Source organism: Delphinapterus leucas, chromosome 6, assembly GCF_059928025.1.
Source record: "Delphinapterus leucas isolate spDelLeu-1000000601 "Yukka" chromosome 6, BTC_Dleu_Yukka2, whole genome shotgun sequence".
Taxonomy (NCBI): Eukaryota; Metazoa; Chordata; class Mammalia; order Artiodactyla; family Monodontidae; genus Delphinapterus; species Delphinapterus leucas.
The window spans coordinates 119,459,202-119,477,531 of record NC_143134.1 but is presented as its reverse complement, the minus strand read 5'-3'; the positions used below and the strand labels follow the sequence as shown (position 1 = coordinate 119,477,531).

The 18,330-nt window shown below is 44.8% G+C and overlaps 1 protein-coding gene across 1 annotated transcript; it reads right to left on the bottom strand.

The window, feature by feature from the left end:
• Positions 1-382: 382 nt before the first annotated feature.
• Positions 383-14,649, bottom strand: EXOSC2 (exosome component 2). Its single transcript, XM_022578443.3, has 9 exons — positions 14,508-14,649; positions 13,065-13,166; positions 11,266-11,311; positions 10,952-11,041; positions 9,808-9,873; positions 3,511-3,579; positions 2,169-2,345; positions 1,640-1,768; positions 383-1,116 (listed from the first exon to the last, which is right to left on the bottom strand). Exons 1-9 carry the CDS (start codon positions 14,627-14,629, stop codon positions 1,036-1,038), a joined length of 882 nt encoding a protein of 293 aa, XP_022434151.1. The 5' UTR covers positions 14,630-14,649; the 3' UTR covers positions 383-1,035.
• Positions 14,650-18,330: the final 3,681 nt, after the last annotated feature.

The following is an 18,330-nucleotide window of genomic DNA, read 5'->3' as shown; positions in this document are numbered from 1 at the left end:
TCAGAAGAATTCCTATCTCCCAAGCCTTCCTTCAACTGTACTCGGTTCCCAAGTATTACACAGAACACAAGAACAGAAACAGTGATGCCACATGTATAAATATAAAACAATAGTTCACCAAATAGCACTCTCATATACTGACTTTAAAAGAATGTTTCCCCAAAACCCAAATCAGGGAATCATTTTTAGATAGTCATCCGAAAAACAATGCATAGACATTCTAGCCCTTCCCACTGAGAACTAAAACATCTTGTTTTTACCTTTTAACCCTGAATTATTGAAAAGTTAATGCGTTACTCCTTCAACTGTAGGAGGAAAAACACCTTTTCTTTTCCCATCTCCATTTTTCTTACTTTGTTTTCATGTTTATCAGAGCACCCAAAACATTCATTCTCTTTTATCAATAATTCAACTTCTTACAAATCATCCTTGAAGGCAGGACAGATTAAGGCAGCCTGGCGGGAATATACTCGCATCTATCACTAGGAGGAACGTGCAATGGGAAATAAGATTCCAACCAAGCAAAAGGCTGCTTGGTTGCTTTATTCTTCCATTTGATTCTTGGGTTAACTTTACCAACCATATTCTTCACTGCTGTACTCGCACTGTAGAAGAGGTGGGAATGGAGGCCAAAACAGACAATCTGGGGGTCAGGGAGGCCATGTTTTTTATACAGGCAATTTCATGGGGCATTGTGCCTGGTGATGGTTGATGGTAAGTACAGGACAAAAGATTCCTCATATTATTCCAGGATAGGAGTCCACTCGGCTGGAACACCGAGCGCTTTTAAGGCCTGAAACTACCCCAAGACACTGTGAGCAACCCAAAGGGCCGGCAGTGCTGTTCACCTTCCCCCAGGCTTTGCCTTAAAACAGGAGAAAGCAGGTCTTCAGGGTGGAGGCAGCCCCTTGTAGGTAAAGTGATGAGCTCCCCAGGTCTTCACTGAGCTGCACATGGGGACCACCAAGCAAACTGTTCACTTTCAAGGACTGCTCCGGTCAGGTACACACAGTCCTGTCCTTCAGGTGCCTCTCCTTATCCCTCCTGTTCTAAAAGCCTCTGGCGTGTTTCCATCACAATTTCCTCCATTATTTCTGGCTTTAAGATGTCTTTGATCTGAAAAGGAAAGGAAAAAAGGTACTTGTTCTAAGCACACCATCAAGCCAATCCAAATGCAGAAACCAAGCATGGTTAACATGAACCTTCTGTTTTCCTTTCGTGTATCAGAGGCTAAGTATTTGCAAGATATGATCTGCTAGAACCAGCTTAATAAATCAGCAAGGTTCTATGGGGTATAGCTGACAAGAACAAAGATGTTATTCTGGCAGTCACTAGAAAGACAGCTAAAACTTGGGATGGGCAAGATGAAGTCCAGGGGGTTGCTGTTGTAAATTAGCCTCACCTGGCACCTCCAAACGCCCACAAATCCTTACACTGACATTAGACATTGAGAATATTACTAGCATCTCGGCGAAAGCTCTCCAGACACTCAACAAGGCTGTCCACCAGATCAGTTCACACCAATGGACATGGTTAAGGTATGTGGGAGACGTGCTTGCTGTCTGAGGAAACATGGAGCAGATGACACTTAAGGCTGCTCACAGATCAACAAGGAAAAGGGAAGCCCCGGGGAGAGTACCTGATGTGGAAGGGATGCTTCATAGCAATACAGGATACTGGTATCATACAGCATCATTCTCTGAGTTGCCAGCGAGACGATGCAGTTCCGAAGCCGGGAGATCACCTCTCGATCAGCAAGGGAGACAGGCTACCAGGGAATGCCAAGGGGAGGGGGAGGGAAATAGAATCAGGACCAAAAGAAGCAAATGGTTACAGCAAATCCCGGGAATCACTTATAACTGAGGCAGTATCACTCTGGGACTCCAAACCAATCCAATAGCTAGCTCCAAGAGAGATTAAAAAGGACGGCTTCTTCAGTGGCTCTTAGGCTATTACCCTGCAACTTTGCCACCTCTGCTGAGAAAGATCAAACCAGGCGCTGATTTCATCTCTTCAGAACAAGAGAGGGCGACACAATGTTTCGATGGAAATTCAAACCAACTCAAACTATAGCAATGCGGCAGATAGACAGCGTCCCCACCTGCCACAGAAGCACAGCACCGACTAAGTGCCACTCCATCCCAACAGTGACAATGGCGTTTACTCACCTCCAGGTTTGCAATGAAGCCCCCTGCATCCTCTTCTTTGTGCTCAGGTGTTGGGTAGATCCAGACGAAGCCGTTGTTGCCCAGAATCACTGAGGCACCGCATGGCAAGTCATGGAAGTGAGTCTTCTGCCGTTTCACCAGGGAGGGGGAGACCCGAACCAAAACGCCCTGACCTAGCTAAAAAAGTATATGGTAAATTAAGTCACTGTAGGATCATCAGTGAGGTAACTTAAAAGCAAAGTACAGGATGTGTCCTAGTTAGACTGGAATCAGGGTCCTTCCTGTTGATAACTGCTCCTACATGCACATACATAGTAAATACAGAGAACACTTCCGGATGCATTAAGTTGTTTACATATCCCAACAGAAGGTAACTTTCCATCTCTTCTCTTCTCTACCATTTATTTTCCTTTGCAGTCGTCTTCACATTCTAATCCAGGGCTGGTGCCATAGCTGTTAGAGAAGCTGGAGCCAGTGAGGACATGGGCTCGAGCCTCCTGTGGGTCAAGGAGCACTATTCTGTTCCACCTTGACCTCAACCACCCATCCTGCCCATGAGATACGCCACTGGACAAGGTGACTGGCCTAGGGCTGGGTGCAAATCCATCCCTGGTCCCGGCAGGTCAGCTCAAGCCCCACATCCCGCTGAGGGGGCGTCTATTACAGGACCCGGGCCCACGAAGGTCCACACGTGCAGTGCAGCTGTTTCCTCTCCTGCTTCAGGGACGTGAGCATGATTGGCTGCAGCCACTCCACTGAGGAGAGAGGTTTTTGTTCCACCCAGAAAATGAGAACGTTCACCCAGAGAAAGGCAAGAGACTGATAAATCATAATTTGTTTTGGAAAGTATGCTATCATTAAAAAAATAGATAGCCTCCATACTGTCACCTTATATTAGAAAAGCGGTACAATTTCATTTAGAGGCTCAAGTGACAAGCCCATCTTTCCTAACAATAATATCCATTTTACTGACTGGACACGTGTCTAAGGGCTGAGGCCATCCTACTTCATCAGTCCATGACCTCCCTTTGTTCTCAGCACAAATGCAATGCAAAGCTGCCACGCCCCTTGGGACAGAGCAGAGACAGCAGGGCCGCAGGGCCCAGGGTCCAGGGTCATGGGGGCCCTTCTTCCAGAACAATCTCCTCCGCAGGAAAAGGGTTAGAGTTGTCATCCTTTATGATGCTCCCGGCCCTGACTGTGTGAATCAGTGTGTAGGATGCCAGCCTGTTAAGGCCTGACTTCTGGGGGGCTTTAGGTCAGCATTCCAGAGAGCACTGGGGATTGGGAAATGGATGTGAAGTCTCAGTCAGCAAATGAGAAGAGCCAGAGCCCAACTTACTTTCCCGTATTTGAGACTCCTCGTGTGCAGAGAGACAGCTCCATCGGAGAACACTGCCTGGACCTCAGCCTGGCCGGGCGATGAAGGAACAAACACTTGCACGTCACCTGCGTCCCTGGCTCCCCCCTCCATCCTTTCCTCTAATGGCCAAGAGTCCCGCCCAAAGTCACAGATGGACCCGGAGGTCACACTGCTGTGACCTAACCTCTCCCCCTTGGCTGTCATGAATACTCTGACATGAACACCACCTTTTCTACTCCCTCAGATAAAAGTTAACATCGCAGGTGGGCTTAATGGCGGGCTCTGGGAGGGCTCACACCAAGGAGTACTTCCCAGGACTTCTGCTGCCAGTGTCCTTGTCCTCACCGTGAGGCACAGCCACCCCCCGCCTCTGCACGAGACCCTCCAACACTAGCAGATCGAGATAGCCTCATCCACCAGAGGGCAGACAGCAGAAGAAGAACTACAATCCTGCAGCCTGTGGAACAAAAACCACATTCACAGAAAGACAGACAAGATGAAAAGGCAGAGGGCTATGTACCAGATTAAGGAACAAGATAAAACCCCAGAAAAACAATTAAATGAAGTGGAGATAGGCAACCTTCCAGAAAAAGAATTCAGAATAATGATAGTGAAGATGATCCAGGACCTTGGAAAAAGAATGGAGGCAAAGATCGAGAAGATGTAAGAAATGTTTAACAAAGACCTAGAAGAATTAAAGAACAAACAGAGGGCTTCCCTGGTGGCGCAGTGGTTGAGAATCTGCCTGCTAATGCAGGGGACACGGGTTCGAGCCCTGGTCTGGAAGGATCCCACATGGCGTGGAGCAACTAGGCCCGTGAGCCACAGCTACTGAGCCTGCGCATCTGGAGCCTGTGCTCCGCAACAAGAGAGGCCGCAATAGTGAGAGGCCTGCGCACCACGATCAAGAGTGGCCCCCGCTTGCCACAACTAGAGAAAGCCCTCGCACAGAAACGAAGACCCAACACAGCAAAAATAAATAAATAAAATTAATAAACTTCTACCCCCAACATCTTCTTAAAAAAAAAAAAATCACGTGGGTACTGCCCACCATTTTAAAAAAAAGAACAAACAGAGATGAACTATACAGTAACTGAAATGAAAAATACACTAGAAGGAATCAATAGCAGAATAACTGAGGCAGAAGAACGGATAAGTGACCTGGAAGATAGAGCGGTGGAATTCACTGCTGTGGAACAGAATAAAGAAAAAGGAATGAAAAGAAATGAAGACAGACTAAGAGACCTCTGGGACAACCTTAAATGCAACAACATTCGCATTATGGGGTCCCAGAAGGAGAAGAGAGAGAGAAAGGACCAGAAAAAATATTTGAGGAGATTATAGTCGAAAACTTCCCTACCATGGGAAAGAAAATAGCCACCCAAGTCCAGGAAGCGCAGAGAGTCCCAGGCAGGATAAACCCAAGGAGAAACATGCCGAGACACACAGTAATCAAATTGGCAAAAATTAAAGACAAAGAAAAATTCTTGAAAGCAACAAGGGAAAAACGACAAATAACATACAAGGGAACTCCCATAAGCTTAACAGCTGATTTCTCAGCAGAAACTCTACAAGCCAGAGGGAATGGCATGACATAGTTAAAGTTAAAGGGAAGTGGTGAAAGGGAAGAACGTACAACCAAGATTACTCTACCCAGCAAGGATCTCACTCAGATTCGATGGAGAAATCAAAGCTAAGAGAATTCAGCACCACCAAACCAGCTCTACAACAAATGCTAAAGGAACTTCTCTAAGTGGGAAACACAAGAGAAGAAAAGGACCTACAAAAACAAACCCAAAACAATTAAGAAAATGGTCATAGGAACATACATATCGATAATTACCTTAAACGTGAATGGATTAAATGCTCCAACCAAAAGATACAGACTTGCTGAATGGATACAAAAACGAGACCCATATATATGCTGTCTACAAGAGACCCACTTCAGACCTAGGCACACATACAGACTGAAAGTGAGGGGATGGAAAAAGATATTCCATGCAACTGGAAATCAAAAGAAACCTGGAGTAGCAATACTCATATCAGATAAAATAGACTTTAATATAAAGAATGTTACAAGAGACAAGGAAGGACACTACATAATGATCAAGGGATCAATCCAAGAAGAAGATATAACAATTGTAAATATTTATGCACCCAACATAAGAGCACCTCAATACATAAGGCAACTGCTAACAGCTATAAAAGAGGAAATCGACAGTAACACAATAATAGTGGGGGACTTTAACACCTCACTTACACCAGTGGACAGATCATCCAAAATGAAAATAAATAAGGAAACAGAAGCTTTAAATGACACAATAGACCAGATAGATTTAATTGATATTTATAGGACATTCCATCCAAAAACAGCAGATTACACTTTCTTCTCAAGTGCCCATGGAACATTCTCCAGGATAGATCACACCTTGGGTCACAAATCAAGCCTCAGTATATTTAAGAAAACTGAAATCGTATCAATCATCTTTTCCGACCACAACGCTATGAAATTAGAAATCAATTACAGGGAAAAAAACGTAAAAAACACAAACACATGGAGGCTAAACAATACGTTACTAAATAACCAAGAGATCACTGAAGAAATCAAAGAGGAAATCAAAAAATACCTAGAGACAAATGACAATGAAAACACGACAATCCTAAACATATGGGATGCAGCAAAAGCAGTTCTAAGAGGGACGTTTATAGCAATACAATCCCACCTCAAGAAACAAGCAAAATCTCAAATAAACAATCTAACCTTACACCTAAATGATCTAGAGAAAGAAGAACAAACAAAACCCAAAGTTAGCAGAAGGAAAGAAATCATAAAGATCAGAGCAGAAATAAATGAAATAGAAACAAAGAAAACAATAGCAAAGATCAATAAAACTAAACGCTGGTTCTTTGAGAAGATAAACAAAATTGGTAAACCATTAGCCAGACTCATCAAGAAAAAGTGGGAGAGGACTCAAATCAATAAAATTAGAAATGAAAAAGGAGAAGTTACAACAGACAACGCAGAAATACAAGGCATCCTAAGAGACTACTACAAGCAACTCTATGCCAATAAAATGGACATCCTGGAAGAAATGGACAAATTCTTAGAAAGGTATAGACTTCCAAGACTGAACCAGGAAGAAATAGAAAATATGAACAGATCAATCACAAGTAATGAAATTGAAACTGTGATTAAAAATCTTTCAACAAACAAAAGTCCAGGACCAGATGGCTTCACAGGTGAATCCTATCAAACATTTACAGAAGAGCTTACACCCATCCTTCTCAAACTCTTCCAAAAATTGCAGAGGAAGGAACACTCCCAAACTCATTTTATGAGGCCACCATCACCCTGATAGCAAAACCAGACAAAGATACTACAAAAAAAGAAAATTACAGACCAATATCACTCATGAATATAGATGCAAAAATCCTCAACAAAATACTAGCAAACAGAATCCAACAGCACATTAAAAGGATCATACACCACGATCAAGTGGGATTTATCCCAGGGATGCAAGGATTCTTCAATATACACGAATCAATCAATGTGATACACCATATTAACAAATTGAAGAAAAACCATATGACCATCTCAATAGATGCAGAAAAAGCTTTTGACAAAATTCAACACCCATTTATGATTAAAAACTCTCCAGAAAGTGGGCATAGAGGGAACCTACCACAACATAATAAAGGTCATATACAACAAACCCACAGCAAACATCATTCTCAATGGTGAAAAACTGAAAGCATTTCCTCTAAGATTAGGAACAAGACAAGGATGTCCACTCTCACCACTATTATTCAACATAATTTTGGAAGTCCCAGCCACGACAATCAGAGAAGAAAAAGAAATTAAAGGAATACAAATTGGAAAAGAAGAAGTAAAACTGTCGCTGTTTGCAGATGACATGATACTATACATAGAGAATCCTAAAGATGCCACCAGAAAACTACTAGAGCTAATCAATGAATTTGGTAAAGTTGCAGGATACAAAATTAATGCACAGAAATCTCTTGCATTCCTATACACTAATGATGAAAAATCTGTGAGAGAAATTAAGGAAACACTCTCATTTACCATTGCAACAAAAAGAATAAAATACCTAGGAATAAACCTACCTAGGGAGACAAAAGACCTGTATGCAGAAAAGTATAAGACACTGATAAAAGAGATTAAAGATATACAAACAGATAGAGAGATATACCATGTTCTTGGACTGGAAGAATCAATATTGTGAAAATGACTATACTACCCAAAGCAATCTACAGATTCAATGCAATCCCTATCAAATTACCAATGGCATTTTTTTACAGAACTAGCACAAAAAAGTCTTAAAATTTGTATGGAGACACAAAAGACCCCGAATAGCCAAAGCGGTCTTGAGGGAAAAAAACAGAGCTGGAGGAATCAGACTCCCTGACTTCATACTATACTACAAAGCTACAGTAATCAAGACAGTATGGTACTGGCACAAAAACAGAAATATAGATCAATGGAACAGGATAGAAAGCCCAGAGATAAACCCACACACCTATGGTCAACTAATCTATGACAAAGGAGGCAAGGATATACAATGGAGATGGAGAAAAGACAGTCTCTTCAATAAGTGGTGCTGGGAAAACTGGACAGCTACATATAAAAGAATGAAATTAGAACACTCTTTAACACCATACACAAAAATAAACTCAAAATGGATTAAGATCTAAATGTAAGACCGGACACTATAAAACTCTTAAGAGGAAAACATAGGAAGAACACTCTTTGACATAATCACAGCAAGATCTTTTTTGATCCACCTCCTAGACTAATGGAAATAAAAACAAAAATAAACAAATGGGACCTAATGAAACTTAAAAGCTTTTGCACAGTAAAGGAAACTACAAACAAGACGAAAAGACAACTCTCAGAATGGGAGAAAATATTTGCAAATGAATCAATGGACAAAGGATTAATCTGCAAAATATATAAACAGCTCATGCAGCCCAGTATTAAAAAAACAAACAACCCAATCCAAAAGTGGGCAGAAGACCTAAATAGACATTTCTCCAAAGAAGACATACAGATGGCCAAGAAGCACATGAAAAGCTGCTCAACATCACTAATTATTAGAGAAATGCAAATCAAAACTACAATGAGGTATCACCTCACACCAGTTAGAATGGGTATCATCAGAAAATCTACAAACAACAAATGCTGGAGAGGGTGTGCCGAAAAGGGAGCCCCCTTGCACTGTTGGTGGGAATGTAAATTGATACAGCCAATATGGAGAACAGTATGGAGGTTCCTTAAAAAACTAAAAATAGAATTACGATATGACCCAGCAATCCCATTACTGGGCATATACCCAGAGAAAAACATAATTCAGAAAGACACGTGCACCCCAATGTTCACTGCAGCACTATTTACAATAGCCAGGACATGGAAGCAGCCTAAATGCCCACTGACAGATGAATGGATAAAGAAGATGTGGTACATCTATACAATGGAACATTACTCAGCTATAAAAAGGAACGAAATTGGGTCATCTGTAGAGACGTGGATGGATCTAGAGACTGTCATACAGAGTGAAGTAAGTCAGAAAGAGAAAAACAAATATATTAACGCATATATGTAGAACCTAGAAAAATGGTACAGATGAACCGGTTTGCAGGGCAGAAATTGAGACACGGATGTAGAGAACAAACGTATGGACACCAAGGGGGGAAAGTGGCGGGGTGGTGGGGGTGGTGGTGTGATGAATTGGGCGATTGGGATTGACATATATACACTGATGTGTATAAAATGGATGACTAATAAGAACCTGCTGTATAAAAAGATAAATAAAATTCAAATAAATAAAAATATAGATCAGTGGCTTTCAAACTTTTCTTTATACAACCCACAGCAAGAAGCATATTTTACTCAGAGTACATGTGTGTTTGTGTAAGCAACTGAAACAAAAGTTTTACCAAACCATATCTTTCTTATAGTTTCATTAAAAAAAAAAAAAATTAACGTCTCTAAGAAAATTTGAGCTAGCTTAAAGCATGGGCCACCGTAAGTTACAAGACCCAAAGACACGACTGAGCAGCAGCCGGTCTGAACAAGAGCTGGAGGGTCAGCTGGGTTAAGGAGACAGAGAAAGGCTGTAGCAGAGCCCTTCACACTCAGTCAAGGACTCAGATCCCTGCCAGGATTCCATGTTTCTCGTGTGGGAGACCTACAGTTTAAGCCCCAGTTGCCAGCTCCGCAGCAAACATAAAGATGCTGGAATGCAAGGTACAGGATACACTGATAAGGTCCCCTTCCTGCAAGAAACCTCTCATCGCCAGCTCATCCTCTGCAGATCTTCTCCTCTGAAATACACAAAGAGATGGCCACGTTACGGAAGTCAGATCCTAAAGGAAGACCTCTCTCCATCCGTCTCTTCTCTTTCACTTCCTCCCGAGACCTCTGAAGGCAGCCACAATGTTCACACACCAGGGTAGGTAACCTGTACCACTGAAGGAAGACAAAGTGACAACCACTAATTTCCGTCTTACAGACCTTCCCGCGGCTCCTCTTCTCCTTCCTCTGAATGATATTCAAACTCCTTACGTGATATTCAAAACCCTCCCAATCTAGACCAGGGCTTTTCCGTGCTTACCTTCTGTGGCGGCCCTCCACGCTCCAGCAGAACCAGACTGCCTCCAGCTTGACTGTATCTTCGCTCACACATTTCCCTTTATCTCAGATTCCCTGAACTCATCATTAAAATTCTACCCATCCTTCAAGGATCAACTCCAACACTCATCTTTCCTATGAGCTTCTCTCCGGGAGCTTAATCACTCCTTTTGTACAATCACATGCTTGTTTATTCTTGGACTGCCGGGTATTCAGACCAGTTATCTCCTATCCCCTGCTAGTCTAAGCTCTTTCAGGAACTCAGTCGTGCCTCCTGGATCTTGGCATTCTCCAGAGAGCCTAGCTCAGTGAGCCTCTCTATAGATAGATGCTGGCCTGAAGGTAAAGCGGAACCACTGCATCTTATGAAAGGAGGCAGCTTAGGTCCTGTGGTTGTCTGGAATAATCAAATGCCACTCAATTCATGGAAAGCTCATCTAAACACAACTTTTCAAGGAACACTTTCACTGAGCAAAGCTGATACACCCAGAGAAGGAAAGTTATTAGCACCAAGCATCTGAGAGCTTCTCTCAACTCTCTTTTGGGATCGCTCCCCATGGACATTCCAGATCCTACCATATACCGGTTGCTGCCTAAGTTGGGAGGCCTGGGCCAAGTGAAAAGCCTATGTGTACATCAAGGCAGCAAACTTCACAGCAGACAAACAGGAGTAAAGGTGGCAACCTCAGGGTAAAGCAAAGTTCTCTGGTGGAGCAAAGGACCCCAGAGCTCTCGCCAGCAAACTATACAGTCCCAGCCGCAGACCCTTACCAGCTCTCCTCCGGGAAGGTTCATGGATGAGAGAAGCAAGACTGAATCCAGCCTGGAGTTGGTCTCCACCTTCCACCTCTTCTGTTGAACCTACAAACAAAGAAACCCCACACCTGGACACATACGCCAGGGGCCAGAGCTCACACTGTAAATGACCAATAATTCCAAATGTAACGAACTGTTTACATCAAAGGTCACAGGAGAGCCAAACACAACAAATGCCTAGTTCGCATAAATGCATGTAGAATGACTATGCCATTCATTAGATCACCAGCCTGCTTTTACTTTGTAAAAACCAATCAGGTAGACTTTACCTCTGTGATTCTCCCCACTACAATGTCTCCCACTTCACCATTATACCTGAAAGATGAAACAGAAGGCCCTCCATCAGTGAAAAGACTTCATTACAAGACCAAGTTACCATTTGAGATTTCAGTTAAACAGGGGTGAAGGCCTTGATGAGGCACCACATTTAGTAAATTCACATAGTTATGCTGTTTGGACTTATTCTCAGGAACTGGTAACTTCAAACATCCTGTATGTATAAAGTCTCCATTAACTAACTGTTCTTAAACCATTTATGGCAAATAGTGCATCAAGCCTGAAACCCCTATTTTGTTAATTACATGAAAATGAGGGACTTCCCTGCGGTCCAGTGGTTAAGACTCTGCCTTCCGATGCAGGAGGTGTGGGTTCAATCCCTGGTCGGGGAACTAAGACCCCACGTGCCGTGGGGTGTGGCCAAAAACTTAAAACAATAAATAAAAAGAAAATGATAAGCATGGAATCTTTTCTGGTGGGCTCTGGGACACAGATGGGCGCTGCGTCAGCCAGAGGAGGAGAAAGGAAAATGAGACAGGACGCCGCCCAAACCAGCCTGCTCACTGTACCCCCACCCACTGGCTGCCTATCTCGGGCCCCTCTGCTATTCCTCATCCCAATTCTAATGATGACGTGTCCCATGCCGAAGGCGCAGTCCCTGGACCTCTTCTCTTTTCAGCACATACTCACTTGGTGAGCTCATCCAGCCTAATGGCTTTAAATACCAGTGAGGAGCATACCACTCCCCTCAATTCCAGAGTCTAGTCAACTGCTGGCTACCCAGCACCTCCATTTACGTGACTAATAGGAATTTGCAAAAGTAACACACCTACAACAAAGCTTTCCAGCAGCCCCCTTCACTCCCCCATAGCAAACTGAAACTCTCCCAGTTGTCACGAGCTCAGGAAATGGCAACTCCACCCCTCCAGTTGCTCAAGCCACAGTCCTTGGAGGAACCCTTGATCTCTCTCAATCTCTCGCTCTCTGTCTCTCTCTCTCTCTCATGCTCCAGGACAAGTCCAGCAGCAGATCCTACTACCTCTACCTTTACAATATAGGCAGAAAATAAAAGGCATCCAAATTGGAAAGGAAGAATATCTCTTCTCACAGACATGATCTTATATATACAAAATGCCAAAGAATATAAAGTCCAACAAATTTTCATGATTAAAAAAACACTCAGAACACAAAACATACTCAAAACAGTACATTAATCTGTCTCCCTAACCCTGTCCCTATCCCCCCACCTCCCCGGCCACCCACAGCAGCCAGAGTGATTTTATTAAAACCGAAGTCAGATCATGTCCCTCCTCTGCTCCACCTCCTCCAGTGGCTTCCTAGATTACACAAAGTGGAAGTCGAAAATGTTTACTGTGGCTACAAGGCAGACAGACTGCCCACCTCACCTCTCTGCCTGCATCTGCTCCTACCCCACTGGCTTACATTCTGGGGCTAACCTTCATTGAGCCCTTCTAGGTAGGAGGCTCTGCGTAAGTACTTTACATGCACTGTTTCAATGAATTCCAATGAAAATCCTACAAGGTAAGTCATGCTAGGTCTCATTTTACAGAGGAGGGAACCAAAGATTGGAGAGGTCAGGAAACATAGGAAAACTTCTGAAGCCCGCGCTTACCTGTAGTCATCTATACCCTTCCTATAGCCATGTTCCCAAAATCCCAGACCTACAGAATGATACAGCAGGCTGGGATGGGGATGGAGGGTATGTCGTGGCAGAAAAGACCTGGCTGTGCAACTCGGATGCCACAAGAGAATACACACCTTTTGTTCTCACCTGGTTTTCAAAGCTTTCACGCAGACCAACTTGTTTACTCTCTCCACAGAGCCAGCCACAGATGCAATGAGCTTCTCTTCCCCCATATAGGTCCCATGGCCCCTGTTGCAACAGGAAGATACAAAGAATACCAGGGTAACACTTGAGGTGACCTCTCGCATCAAGACCAATGTGTTCCTCAAACCTAACAGACTCCTCCTGCCTTAAAGGCAGGCTTTTGCCCTGGTTGCCATCTCTTCCTAAAACACTCCTTCTTTAGACAGCTACATGGACATCTCCCTCATTCTGCTCAAGTCTATTCAAATGTCACTTTCTCCACCAGCCCTTCCTCGACTATTCCATTTATGACAGTCACCCACCCTGCCGCTGCCACCACCATATCCCAACTAAGCTCCGCTCACCCTGCTTGGCTTTTAATTTTTTCTATTGCATTTATCGCCAAACATTCTGAATAACGTATTTGGTTGTTGTGCTTATTGTTATCTGTCTCTCCCAAAGAGAAAATAAACTTCACCAGGACACTGATTTCCACTTTGTTCACTGTTGTGCCCCAAGCACACATATACTGAATGCGTGAATAAAGGACTGACTCTTAAGATTTCCTGGGATCCAACAACCTCAAACTAAGAGGTTAAAAGGCAACTGTATAAATGCTGTACCTCTCCTGTATGTACAAGTGTACCCCCTCCCCCCCAAAAAAGGCTGAGATAACCACTAGTATTTCTCTATGATGGTGACAGAACGGTGAGTTTTGCTTCTTTTCGTAATCATTACCTAATTTAATCCTCACAACCCTATCGAATAGTTAATGTTATTATCACTAGTTTACGGATGAGGAAACTGACCTCGGAGAGACAGTACAGCCAATAATATTGTGATGGCAGCAGGACTCGAACTCCAGCTGTCCAACTCAAGAGCCTGCCCTCTTAACGACCACATACGGTACTGCCCTCAGTTTCAAAGGCGGGTATTTGAGTGCACATAACAATGTATTTGTACGCCCTAAGCCCAAACAATGACTCGTTCCAAAACCGTAACCCCTGGCTAGGAGACGACGCTGAGGGATAAGAGGGCCAAGTCAAAAACGCCCACCGTCTCCCCGCCGAAAACTGTTAAGAGGCCCCAGCTCCTAACCCACCCCAGTTTTCCAAGTCCTCAACGAGGAAGGCTCAGGATCTGGACCTCAGGCAGAGGACCCACGAGTCGCGGCCACCAGAGATCAAGAGAGGAAGGTTTCGGGAGACTGGGGCAAACGCAGACAAGGACACACAAGATGCAGGGAGTAAGAAGTCCGAAGCCTAGAAACCTAGGCGACTGAGATGCTCAGCAGATGTGTCCCGGGTACCACGGGAACTTAGATGCAAGAGAGCACGGGCCCGGGTTTCACGTGGACAGCAATGTAGCCGCCCCTTGTGGCCCAGAGTCCCCCACGTCCCCACGTACCGCATGAAGCCTGTGTCCGTGGTGATCGTGTCCCCCGGCACTACCAGGTGTTTTTTCGTCTCACGGCCCAGGCTCTCGCTAAGAGGCTTGCGAGCGACGGGAAGCCTCATCTCCATCGCCATCTTGACGCTAATAACCTGCGCAGGCGCAGCCCGACTCGGAGTCGCAATATCCGCCTCCGCAATTCCCGTCCTTCGCTCTTACGGGCGGGGCAGGGCGGGGCCTCAGAGGAGCGGCCAATGGGAACTCACGGTCTGGCTGCCATATTGACTATTGTCAACCATTAGGTTAACACGAAAGGAAGGGAGGAGTCGAGTTGCCATTTTTATTATTGGCAAGGCTGCTTTTGTGGAGTAATAAAAATCTCAAGTTGTACGATGTATTGACTTTTCACCAAAATTCTCTTGTACTCGTCATCCCAGTTATTGTTTTACAGGGTTAGAGATAATTGAGAAATGGGCCTCAGAGTTTCCTTCGAACTCTAAGCTGCTAAAATCTAATTTTGGGAGGAGTTCCCTGGTGGCACAGTGGTTAAGAATCCACTTGCCTAATGCAGGGGGACGCAGGTTTGAGCCCTCGTTCTGGAAGATCCCACATGCCGCAGAGCAACTAAGCCCATGTGTCACAACTACTGAGCCCGTGTGTTGCAATTACTGAAGCCCGTGAACCTAGAGCCTGTGCTCTGCCAAAAGAGAAGCCCCCAGAAGCCCACGCACAACAATGAAGCTTGTTGCAATTAGAGAAAGCCCGCGGGCAACAATGAAGAACCAACAAGGCCACAAATAAATTAATTAATTTTTAAGAAGTCCTTATCTTAAAAAAAAAAAAAATCTAAATTTTTGGGTATGAGATTGCCCAGAGGATCAGGAGGTGGGATATACATAAAATACCATTTGGACAGAGAGAAGAGCCCCTTTTCATACTGTTACTAGTGGCCCCTGTGTTCTACATACTGCTGCCTCGTGGGCGCTGGTTCAGCACCAACCATCACCTACACCCCCAAACAACGCTCCAGGTGCTGTTTCCATTCTTTCTTAAGTGAGCTGATTTCCCTAGTATTTCTTTTGAAAGAACAAGGAACCATCTGAGACATTCAAACCTTGCCAGAAGGGTGTATTTGGCAGGGAGGACATAATGCACACATAATACTAAGATCTTCGCTTGTATTTACTCATACGGTGAATTGAGCCAGGAGCTATTCTAAGGGTTCCGTGATGAACAGATAGATGGATGTGTGGCTTTATCTCTGGGCCAGGAGCATGTCCCTCGTTTCTCTCCCTGCTTCCCACTACCCTCTCCCTCACCTTTCCCCTGCATGGTTTATAGCATCCACAACAGACTGAGTTTCAACCTCAGGGAACTGGAGATGATAATTCTTCATGCACAGAGACTCTAAAGAGGATTCAATGAAGTAACTTGTGTCGGCACCACGCATGGAGCCCAGTAAATCAGGTCTGCTGCCTCCTGAAGGTCCAACAGACCAATAGATTGATAAATCTCCAAAAGGACAGCATTTCTTTCACCTAAGCACGGCTCACAAACTACACTTGTCAAGAAAGCCAACCCTGTGAGACAGTCAATGATATAAATTCTAATGCCCCACAGGTCATGGGTAAGTGGACAGGCCGGACACTTGCCCTCCTCCTTGCCTGGAGGAAGGGGCTAGAGCCAAGAAAGCATGAGAAGGGTCCATATGTGGAGTCTGGCCTCAGCCAGAAGAGGGCGGTGCTGTCCTTTGAACCAGCATAGCTCAGTCCGCTAGGCAGCTAGGCCTGGGAGTGCCCCTAGACCAAGGCTGGTGTATAGTCTTGACATCATTCAGTTTCAAGGAGGGATGCACATAACGTTAACCCCTCGCATTCTCACAGCACGTACATTTAGGGAGCTTGTCACAACGCTGGGATTATGGATCTTAGTGTAGTGGCGGATTCAGTGTCTGGTGAGAGCTCACTTCCTGGTCCAGATAGCTGTCTTCTCCCTGTGTCCCCACATGGTGGGCGGGGCTGGGGACTCTCTGGGGTCTCTTTTATAAGGCACTAATCCAATTCATGGAGGCTGCACCCTCATGACCTAATCACCTCCCAAAGGTCCCACCTCCTACTACCATCAACTTGGGGTTAGGATTTCAGTATATGAACTTGGCGGGGGGACGTAAACATTCAGTCCATTTTTAAAGAGGAGGAAACCGAGGCCCAAAAAGGACTAGAATTCATATAGCAGTTGGTAGCAGGACCGTGTTCCTTAAGACTGCACCTGCTTTACCCTAGAGCCCGCACGTCCTGAGGGACGGGTCCTTGGCTGAATGCTTTACAAACATTACGTTATGAATTCCTTATACTCAGCCCATCTTGGACGTAGGCATTGCTATCCTCGATGGACGTTTGGGGCCACTGAGTGCACATCCTTAAGGGGCTTGTTAGAAATACAGATTCCTGAGCCCAGATTTAGGCACTGGGGCTCTGCAAAGTGGGATCCAGACGTCTGTGAGGGTGTCTTAACTCCCAGTGTGATTTCTTTTTGTTTTTTTTTTTTGCGGTACGCGGGCCTGTCACTGTTGTGGCCTCTCCCGCTGCGGAGCACAGGCTCCGGACGCGCAGGCTCAGCGGCCATGGCTCACGGGCCCAGCCGCTCCGCGGCATGTGGGATCTTCCTGGACCGGGGCACAAACCCGTGTCCCCTGCATCGGCAGGCGGACTCTCAACCACTGCGCCACCAGGGAAGCCCCTCCCAGTGTGATTTTAATTGCTGATCAGGTCTAACACTCACCACTTCTTCCCATATCCTTCTACCTCCCCATCTGTGCATGTCCAGGGTCATCTCCCCAAGCCGATCAATGTCGTCTCTCACCTGGGCATCACCACCTAACTCAGCTCCCTAATTCTGTGTTTGCCCCTCCTACCACCCAATGTCCATACAGCAGCCAGAGGGAGCTGAACTTATCTACGAAACAGAAACAAACCCACAGACATAGAGAACAGACTTGTGGTTGCCAAGGGGGAGAGAGAGTAGGAGAAGGCTGGGTTGAGAGTTGGGGATTAGCAGATGCAAACTATTATATGTAGAATGGATAAACAACAAGGTCCCGCTGTATAGCACAGGGAACTACATTCAATATCCTGTAATAAACCATAATGGAAAAGAATAAAAATTAATAAATAAGTCTTTTAGGATACTCATAAATAAATAAATAAAAACAGATCAGACTAAACCACTTCCTTGCTTAGAACACTCCAGGCAGCTTCCCTGTACACAAGAATGAAATCCAAACTCGCATTTGCCTGGCTCTGCCCATCTCTGACCTAACCTGCTCTATTACTCATTCCAGACGCTGCAGCCAGAGGCGCTGGCCCCAGGACCTGCGCGCTTTCGGTGCTCTCTGCATGGAATGCTCTTCTCCCAGTCTTTGTGTAGCTGGCTGCTCTTCCTCACTTAGATCTCCGCTCAGATATCACCTCCTCAGAGAGGCCTTCCCTGACTACCTTACCTGGAATAATCCTCAGTCCCTCTTTTACCACTTGATCCTGTTTTATTTCTTGTCACTGAATTTTCTTATTTGTTTTTTTTGTTTGTTTGTTTATTGCAGTCTTCCTCCACTAGAATGGGAATACTCTGAGAATAGGGCCGTTATCTATTTTGTTCATCTGGTACCTAGAGGGCAACCGTAAAACATTTGTCGAAAAAATGACATATATTTACTCACCATGTATCTTCCCCACAGGGTATAAGCCCTGCAAATGCCCAGACTTTTTGTTCACTGTCCAGTCCCTAGCACTGTCTGGGTACAGAGTAGGCCCTTTTATTAACCATATCTTCGATGGTAGTC